This window comes from Carassius carassius, chromosome 33 (assembly GCF_963082965.1).
Source record: "Carassius carassius chromosome 33, fCarCar2.1, whole genome shotgun sequence".
Taxonomy (NCBI): domain Eukaryota; kingdom Metazoa; phylum Chordata; class Actinopteri; order Cypriniformes; family Cyprinidae; genus Carassius; species Carassius carassius.
In genome coordinates, this window is record NC_081787.1 from 29,820,738 (window position 1) to 29,831,406 (window position 10,669).

Genomic DNA, 10,669 nt, shown 5'->3' on the forward strand with positions numbered 1-10,669 from the left:
GCCGCATCACAATTCATGGATAAGATCTAGGAGCTAATTAGATTAGAGGAGAGAGTTCATCAAAGAGGTGACTGAAACGTACCCTCACAAAGCTGGCGGGGAACCAGCCCTCCTCGTCATCCATCTGACCCCACCACCAGTCTTTATTGGAGGCGTCCAGGACTTTGATGACGTCTCCCGCCTTGAATGCCAGCTCCCTCTCGGCCATCGTCACGTGATCCCATACTGCCTCCGCACTGACAACCGAACCGCCACTGATCAACTGTAGAAAAACACGATGAGCCTGGTGGAGAAGCAGTCATGCTTTCAAACACAAGACATGTTTCGAAACACACTTCCATGGGTTACACGTCAGTAAACACAGGTTGAGCCAGTGCTGCTGCAGTGTGTTGAGCTGACGCTCAAACAAACACAGAGAGAGAATAAGGCCCCTTGATTCTAGTCCTGCACTGTAACAAATGAATGAGCAAACATTTGGCCTACTGTAGGGATACAACAGTTTTTCACCCTCAAATGTACAGCTCTGTGCCTTATGTACCCTAAAGAGATTCATTTTAGTGCCATATTTTCATAAAGCTGCCATATTCAGGATTTTCAGTTACTGTTTGTAACACAAAGGTCAAACTCGACCCCTCCGCATGGGTGGGCTCTACACAGCCAAAAGACATGATATCAGTAGAGAAGAAATGGGTGATTTGCAAACACTTTTTCCAATATTGTGTTTAACATACATGAACTGCATTTCTTGTGCATACCGTATAAACAAACAGTTATACTTATAACTAGCTGACTGGCAGTATTTTGCCATTGAGTTAGCCATCTTCAGTCTAGCTTGCTAATAAACAATAATTACATGTCATCATAAAACCATTACAATGACTAATAATTTGTCGAGTTATGGAAAGCAGTCAGTAAGCCTGGGCTTCAGACACAGATGACACACCTAATGGGAAAGGTTGCAGCACAAAAACGCAATAGAGAATAAAACAAGAAAAGGAACCTGCACAGTGCACCTTTGAGGTATTTAATGTGCACTCTTCAGGAGTGGATAAAGCACAAAGGTGTACTGTGAGTGTAGGGTGCAGTGAGCAGCTAAAGATACCATTCGTCTCCCTTATTTAAACACTAGATTCAGTTCATCATGCAAATAACTAATCATGAAAGGTGTTGATTCCACAGCACTATATTTCTGTGTCAGAGGTTTCTATTTTCAGCGTGTTTTTGCAGCACAAGCCTCATGTTAGCAGATGAGGGCAGGCAACACTGCTGCAATAAATAGCTATACACAAATAAAAGAAGAAAAGAAAAAGACCGTTAAAATCATACTGTTTATACCCAGTGTGTTGTAGGACCCGGGATGCTGTCTTTGATCATCTTCACAGGGATTAGAGAAATAGAAACTGGGATACGTTTGGAGGAGGAGGAAGAGGAAGAGTGATGCTTTACGAGTTTGTCTCAGGAAAGTATTTGTGCTTTCTTATAAATCCTATTAAATAAATGACAGGACTGGATGAACAGGCTCCTCCTGAAATCACATTCTCATAAACTCGTATTTATAGTCACAGGCCCTAAAATGTAATGAACCATAAGACCAAAACGCGCCTCAACCACGTGTTCCTGCAGTGATTCACAGGCTTATTTATAGTCCTCTGTGGCATCCATTAAAGCAGGTAATTCTTATAAAAAACACAGTCACACTAGACTTTGAGCATGCAAAATGTATAAAGACATACGCTTTATACAGTTGATACGTATTATGACACATCTAAAATGTTATCTGCATACTTCACTGCAATCCTCCAGATCTAAAGTTTGTGTTCTTTTAATTCAGCTTAGAGGCCGAAGCGATCTTCTATTGGTCAGAGTTCGTTCTCCAAACTTGAACTTTGTTTTTACTTTGTATAGTTCTTCAAACTGAAAATGAAAGCCTAAGGTGGCTGTGGCATATAGGAGAAACCTGACAAAGGATCTAGGCCTCCATCTTGACTCTGTCAAGATCTCTCCAGATGAAATCTGATGTGTTTAAGACAGCTTCCTTTCCCCAATCAAGCCACTCGTGCGATATAAACAGTGAAACACTATGCAGGAGGCTTTCTGACTGGCTGTTTGTACATGCTCCTCTAAGAGTGTCACCCTCAGTGTGTGTGAATGGGTGCAAACATCACAAGCTGATCAGAAACACACACTCCACTTCCATGAACCATTTGCTTCATATTCTGAGAAGGCTACATATCACCATAATTGTCTGGATGATTAGTGCCAATAAATATCCTCTCGAGCACTTTCCGACTGCTCTGTGAAAATAAATCAGTACAAGTACAGAACAACTCTGTGCCCAGATCATAATGTCAAGACACCTTGAAAGTCATCTCTCATTACAGCAGGCTTTTGTGAATGTAATGGAATTATTGTTACATAATCGACTGCTGTTCCCCACATGTTTCTGCATACAGAGATGAATGCATTCAACTCGGCACCAAGTGCGTATAAAAACACAAAAACGTCAAAACTCATGTTTCAAAACTCAATAGAAGAACAAGAACTATTTATCATTTTATCAGTGTGCTCTAACTACTGTCAGATTCAATGGACTTTCTTATTTTTCAGGAAGAAATATGCTGTGTCAATAATACTAAAGCTGACTAAAGTGAACTTCTTCAGGGAAATGTTGCATTAACATCAAATCAGAATTAAATTAAGGAAAGTACTATGTTTGTTTAGGAGCAACATGAACATTGGAGATGGGGGATTGTTTTAATGGGAGAAACTTGTTCTGAGTATTAAATTAGCCCAAATACCAGCATCCTCACTGAAGAGCCAGCAGAAAAATATTACGTAACAGACTTGAGTCCTGAGAGTGAGGGCCAATCAAACACACATCGACACCCATCCTCCTCAACATCTCAAACATACGATGTGCCTCTTGAAGCATAAGTCTGAGGATCAGCCATCCAGACTCTAAATGAACCCGAGCACAGGTTTTCACAGTAATGATGTGCACATTAACAATTCCCAACTTCATGTGTACTGACACGTGATCACCGCTCTGATCAAACATCTGACTTCAACAGATACTCTGAATTTGCCTTTCTATCAAGACAGAATGACATCCAACCAATGGTTTGTTTGTTAATTTGACCATAATATTTAGGAAGGACTCTGGTCTAAAATAAGCTTCGCAGATTCACCAGAAGACTGAATAATTTTACATTCATAAATATCTTATCAGGCTGTTTTTAAATGCAGTTATTCGAGCACAATTCGAGTCTTGCTACATGACATTTGATATTTTATGTTTTTAGAGCATTGGCCATGAATATTAATACACCAGCATTTTAAACACATAATACACACAAACACTACTTCTATAGAACATGCCATGATATGTATTCAAATTGCCGTGAAATAATATCATCTTATATAATGCAGTGGGACTGAATGATGTCGATGAAGAACACACACACACACACACACACACACACACACGCACGCACTACATGTTTTACCATATCCTCCGCAGTAAAGAGCAGAACCACAGATACGAACAGATCGGATGTTTCCAATCACAGATCCTTGCGCAGTCTGTTGGACTGTGTGTCAGTCATGCTGAAGATCCTTCAGCTGGAGCCCATGAAGAAGATCAGTATCACGTTGACCAGCAGCAGAATGGCGATCACCGTGAACACCGCCACCGTTTGCACGTCCAAGGTCATGCTGCAGTGCTGCGAGATCCGTGATGCTGCTGTCGAGTCTGCGTTCAGCACCGTGATCCCGCATCCAGCTGCTCACACACGCATGCGAGGGGTTAGTCTCAGAGCCTCGCGCGCTGCCTACCTAGACTGCACACTCGGACACACACCTGGGATGCGCGCTGATGCTGTGTTGCTAGGCAGCACACTAGGTTTCGAGATGCAGCTCTGTGAGACAGGACACGCATAAATGAGCCTCATCCTCACCGTCGTCTTCATCGGCATCTTTTGTCGTCAGAACAGCGCGAGGACAATCACTATTCACAGCCTGCGGGATGTTAACCCCTCAAACACTGTCATTAACATGAACAAACATCCCGACTCTATTATACAAGACCTAACACACACGTGTTATTCACACACGATATCTAACGTCTAACGATGAAGCCAAGCCGTGCAAAACTATTCTACAAGAAGAAATTATACGAACAACATCCAGGCCAGAATGTCAGAATATCTTTTCGATTAGCCTACTTTCTCCTACTTAAAAATGAAGTATCTCATAATCAACATACACCTTTTTTCATCAGTGAATATCTTAATATCTCATAATTGTGTGATGTTGCATGGCCCCCAGAATGATGGTGTGGTCACATTTAAATATGCTGTGATGACCTATTTTTGTAGGACAACCCGGAAGATCACATCACCCATGTTTCCTTCACAAAAAAAAAAAAATACCAACAGGGTTTTTTCCCATTCCCTATTCAGTGTGTGATGTGATCATGCTGATGAATTCATATCTGCTTTCACTCACTGCGGGAAACTTAGTTTAATGATGGACATTCACAGAATACACATTAAGCTCAGCACAGTTCATGTTTTGAGTCCAAACCAACTCACACTTTGTGTAGTACAAGGTCTAAATGAAAGAAATAAAAATAACATTACTTATCCCTATAAAAATATTCTATGATCACACTAGGATGCTCAGAAAAAAGCTGTCCTTTCATGGCACACAGATGCGTTTGTGTACTATACATTTTATGATTCATAATAACTTTAGAACTATAAATGCATGCAATACTCCACTTTCAGATTTCTAGCCCTTCCACTTGAATACTGGGGGTTTATAAACTGATGTACACAGACAAAAAACTGCATCAGCTGCTGTTTATACATGATCTTACTTCTTTAAACAAAACTAAACCTGTCAGCCAAATGAATGTGTGGATGCACACAATATGGCAGAAGGCAAACAATCATTTGTGTCTTGAGATTATATCTGAAGTATGATGTATTGAGATAGCGTTTCTCTTGAGACGCAGAGCAGACGTTACATACCGCTGACGCTGAACTTCACACACGGCTCGATTCCACCCATCCTGACATTTACAAACAAAGGTCACATCTGAAATTCAAATCGATCCAAATAGTTTCATGAATACAAAGCCAAAGTTTGTCAGAATAATTTATGATTTCAGAGCTGCACACATTATTCTACACTGACACACACAACAGTGTGTCTATAAGATAGACAGATCGAACTGTAAACCAATGTGAGATCAAACTGAAAATCTCAGCATTATTTTATTTGTATTTTTTTGGGTGCAGGGGGGGGGGCGTGAACCATATCATACGTCATTGTGGACACTAGTACAGTTGTATTTATAGTTAACGCTCTTGGTGTGAACGGGCCTTTAGCCATGTAGGCATACATTTTGAGGAAACAACAGCAGACGGGACAAAATGTTGACGAACACAGAAAAACAATGGTTCTTCCTGTCTGAGAGCTCGTGCGTAACGGCACCCAGCTGCTCACTTCACCTTTAAGTCCACGCAATCAAACCAGACCAATGCTCTGACGTAAAAGATACGGCCAACAAACAGAGGCCATGATTAAAGAAGCTGAATGTCTTCTCACATCTTGGAGAGTTCAGGCCGTTACATGAATTTATCTTTGTCTCAAATGGTTCTCCTAAAATTTCTTAGGAGGAAGTTGACCAGTTTAGATGAAATATTGAATGTCATATTGAGCTCAGTGATCATCAGCTCTATCCAGCATCCGAATGAGAATGAGAAGACGTTTCTCTTTGAACAGAGCTCATGGGCTGTCATGTCCTGCACTGTTGAACATCTGATGAGACGATGCTCTCCAATAACAGCCCATCATCAGCATGAATAACATATTCCTCAACAACACTGGGTCAAGGGATAGTTCCACGTCCACAAACAGAGCAATGAACTCTTGCCTTAGAACGTCTGCTAGTGTGCGCTCTTGCAAACATAATCTGTGCTAATTGCAACTGATCATGAATTATGTATATTTTCATGATTTTGAAAGACAGTGGTGATACATTATGCACCTGCCACTGCAATTAAATCATTCATTACTCAACCCTTAACTGTTTGTTGATCTCAAACATTACAATCACGTCATTGGCGTGACTTGACACAATCTTCTTAATTGTAAGTCTGGCGAGTCTGTGAGTTTCTAAAGTTCCTGAAGGAGCTCGAAATGAAGTGAACAACAACAGATGGACACAACTCTAAATGCATGTGGATTAATGTGAATAAATAATGACAAATATATGACATTTTATGAATGTGGTACTAACTGACTCACAGATTGCATTGCTGAGAGCCAAGTGAAGGACCAAAGTCTTGTGTGAGAAGTGTAGAATCTGAATGTGAAATGGAAACTAGACTTTCAACAGACTGATGAGGAAAGAAGCACTCGACACCAAAGGTAAACTCAGATTCCCAGCATGCTTTGCATGACTTGATGACAGTAAACACACCAATTACATAATGCAAGATTGGAAACTATTTTAATATTGATGCCAAATTAACTGTGAGGGTGGGATTTCACTCCTGGTTTACACTGATCCTCTGTGAACATGATCTTAAGCAGACAGCGTCATCAGCCCTTCATTCAGAAGCTAAACACAGCTACTGCTAGGAATGAGACGGATACCACACTCACATCTAGTGCAAGAGATGAAATGTGCTCTTTTTGAATGCTATTTTATGAATAAATACACAATATCACAAGCAGCTACATTACGCTAGCTAACTCATTAAAGCTTACATAGTATACCAGTTTCTTTAAATATTATGCCAGTAAATGCCCTTTTGGCTAGTCTGGGAACTTTTATCTTTCTATGGTGAGCGTGATTTCACCAAGTATAACATGTTCCTGGATCAACATCCTATCATTCCAATCAACCAATCAGAATTGAGATGTAACTTTTCAAAAAATATATATTCACTTATATTCACGTTTAGGTTCTTGTACACCCTTGTTAATCAGCTATCATTTCACACTGATTTTAGGAATAAATTATGGTTTGGGATAGGTTTAGCGGTAGGGATAGGGCTATATTTTTTGACAATAATGTTGAACCAGGAACATGTCTTACTTGGCAAAATCAGGGCAACCATCTTTCTCTATGATGTTATTCTCCATAATGCGTTATCTATGTGTTATGGACACTGTCATATCTTTGCCCACGCTTGCGTTCTCAAGGTTAGGTACAGCAGCACAGTGGAAGCAGCAGATTTGTATTTGTTTAACATGACTAGAGAAAACCGTGAAAGAGCGATGTGTTTCAACACTCTGAACACACTGGGCTTGATCTGTGAGCAGGATACAGACGTGTGAAAATATGATCTGTAGTTTTAACAAAAGAGCTATCAAGAGAAGAAGAAAAAAAGACATCATCCTGCAGGCATTTTCTGACAACTTCAACTAACCATTCAGGGATGTTGAGTTTAGGAATCAAACCAGTAATTACTGAATGAGACACGAATGAAACACGTTCACTTTGATAAAAATCATATGGATTATATTCACATGTAAAATATTAATGACATGTTTGAAGCATCAAAGTTTAAGTTGTTTACTTTCAGTGTGGGACAGAAATCTCTCACATCTCATTAAAAATATATTAATTTGTGTTTAGAGATGAATGAAAATCTCATTGGTTTGGAATGATTTGTTTTTCAATAATGATGATGATTTTGTTTTGCAGTGAACTAACGCTTTAACAGAAGTAACTCAGTTGTAAATGCAGTACCACTCGTTTGTCCTGCACTGCTTCCTTAATATCACACAGTAACATTCATTATGAATTATTCCCAAATACGTGAAACGGTCTGTCGGATGAACGGCAGCTGAAGTCTCGGGACAGAGGCCGATCACTCACCATGTTGACATGCAGTGGTCCTGATCCTGGTCTAAACAGCTTGCGTCTGTTGGATCCTGTGCTGCTGTTCCTCATGCGGAGAACGACTGATTTAGTCAAGGTCTTAGCTGCAGGACAGATCGCTAGAATGAGCCGAAGTGCTCCATTTGAAATGATATAACAGCTCATGCCACAACATGACACTGTAATCAGGACTATCAGAGAAACCTGAGAGTATAAAGCTAGCTCTGAACTGTAATATGCTGTTGAATGGTGATCAGCTACATGTGCTGAACTGGATGTCTGCATATGAATTACCCTTCAGATATGGTTTAGGCTTGCACTGTACCTGGAGGAGTGAGCACGTGTGTCAGGGCAATGGGCTCCAGTGCAGACAGCGCGGTCGGCAGAGGCAGAGAGCGACACCGCTGGAGCAGAGCTTTGAGAGGAGGATCTGCTGGAGACTGGCCTGGGGGCCGCGAGAGGCTCTGAAAATCACTGCATTAAGTCAGGTAACCCTAGAACAGTTCACAACATTTCACATCCTACTGCATCCAAAGAATCTCCTGTAGTAGAGGTTAGGGGTCAGTAGTGGAGTGGGGTTAGTCACACACACACACACACACACACACACACACACACACACACACACACATATAAATGTGACCCTGCAACACAAAAGCAGTCTTAAGTCTCTGGGGTATATTTCAAGCAATAGCCAAAATACATACTGTAGTATGGGTCAAAATTATAGATTTTTCTTTTATGTCAAAAATCATTAGGATATTAAGTAAAGATCATGTTCCATGAAGATATTTAGTAAATTTCAGACTGTAAATATATCAAAACTTAATGTTTGATTAGTAATATGCATTGCCAAGAACTTCATTTGAACAACTTTAAAGATGATTTTCTCAATATTTAGATTTTTTTGTGCTCCCTCAGATTCCAGATTTTTAAATAGTTGTATCTCAGACAGATATTGTCCTCCGAACAAACCGATGGAATTGGTTTTGGAACCGGAATTGTATGCCATTTTGTGGTCCAGGGTCAAGGTATATATATATATTTTTTTAAATGTCCTCAGGAGGTGTTTTGAAATTAGATTAAAATGAGATTTTTGTTAATGCATGCCTTTCTGAACAGTCAGATCAGACTTGATGTGTTTTTGTCATCATTCATCATGTGAAGGGCTGTTAATACATCAGATGTTTTAGTAAGAAGAACAGCAGTGCAGGTATTGACTGCATGTGTTCATGTGTTTAATGTGAGGACATCACGTCCAATTTCAATTATAGGCCTGTGAAATACCTGTTAAACACTTTATAGTTCATACCACTATTAAATACACCTTTATTTTCATGTTTTCGATGTTTTTTTCTATTTTATTTTAAATAAACTATATAAAGGGAAAATGGAGAAGAGTGACATAGGAAAAATGCATACTTGTACTAAACGGTGGATGGAGTAAAAAAAGCTAAATCCAGTCCATTTTTATTTTATTTTTTGTCTGTCTTAACCACACAATGCTGGGTGGAGTTAATGTAAATAGACACTCCATACTGAATATAACACCATCACTGTTTTATGTTTTCATTAAGGGCAACACCAACCTCCCTAATCTGACCCATGTATTTCTAGGCTGAGGTCCACTTTACTGTGCCCTTCCCTCGCCAACTTCCCTCTTCCTCTTTGACTCAGACGTACTTTATTTCATTGCTTACGTTGCATGAGTGGCCACTACAGCCAGAACCATTAAAACAGACACGAACCAAACTGCTCTTGTGAAAAGAAACATCCACGCATGATTAACCTACATATGCTTGTAAGTGTGACAACCAATGTGCATGTGTTTGCGAAAGTAACTAATTCTAATTCAAGCTAATTATAACACATTCTTAAGTCAACATGAAATCAAACAGAAACATTCTGTTTACTTACTTAATACGCATTCCTGGATGGTTGTTTTTGTAATCTATGTTTTTTCCCCCCTGATCATGCCAATCCTTATTGTGTTAACCACTGTCCATCTACCTGACATAGAGAGCTATCAGCTATCAAAGTCCTGTGATATATTTTCATTCCATTTCACCTGGTAATAATATGGGTTGTGAATGTCATTTCTTGTTGATTTAATGATTAATGTTGAAACATTTAAGTAATTATATTACCTTAAATATGTCCTCCGGGCAGTAATTTTTTTTCCTTTCCGTGCAAATATCTTGGTTTTCATCAACAGTTTTGCTGGATAAGTGATGTGGGATGGGGTTTTCACAGTCAGGTTGTGCCTCTTTTGGTGGCTCTGGCTCTTCAGATCTCGGGTGGCTCTCAATGGTGGCTAGAGAGATGTGAGTTGAGCTGAGCTGGGACTGTGATTCATCTGAGTTATTACACAGGGAAGTGTTATCTCTCGGAGAGTCTGGGCATGTTCTCCAGGCCTTCAGCACAACAGGAGGAGAGCAATCCACCATGGCATTGACTGGCGAGACCGCATTGCTCATGTCAGCAGATAACGTGGGTTTACCTTGACCTGAGGTTTCAGCTTTCTGCTCGCTGCTCCTGACTGTCAAAGGCACGAGTTCTCCGGTCTCCTGTGTCTCTCTCAATCCGGGAGTTGACTGCTGTCCTTCAGGTGGGGAGAACGAGCGGGATGAGTTTCTCCATTTCATTGCAGTCTCAGCCACGGAGTTGAAAAATCTGAAAAGGCCTCGAAAATGGCTGCTTTTGCCATCGATCCCTGTTTGTTCAGGTGCAGAGTTCAAATCCTTGACCAGTTCAAAGTTGACCGAGCCG

The 10,669-nt window shown here is 40.2% G+C and overlaps 1 protein-coding gene across 2 annotated transcripts in view; it reads right to left on the minus strand.

Annotated features, from left to right (window-relative positions):
- The window catches only part of LOC132114076 (rho guanine nucleotide exchange factor 9-like), a 32,037-nt gene that overhangs the window by 18,266 nt on the left and 3,102 nt on the right, over positions 1-10,669 (minus strand). Inside the window, exons 2-5 of one of the 2 annotated variants that reach the window (XM_059522216.1) lie at positions 10,048-10,669; positions 8,226-8,364; positions 7,898-7,992; positions 83-262 (exon numbers count right to left, since the gene is read on the minus strand). The exon at positions 10,048-10,669 is cut by the window's right edge and continues 932 nt beyond it. In XM_059522216.1, coding sequence (XP_059378199.1) covers positions 83-262; positions 7,898-7,992; positions 8,226-8,364; positions 10,048-10,669 — 1,036 coding nt within the window. Of the gene's footprint in view, positions 1-82; positions 263-3,506; positions 3,741-7,897; positions 7,993-8,225; positions 8,365-10,047 lie in introns of those variants that run through there. The other variant, XM_059522217.1, reaches the window with a different exon arrangement.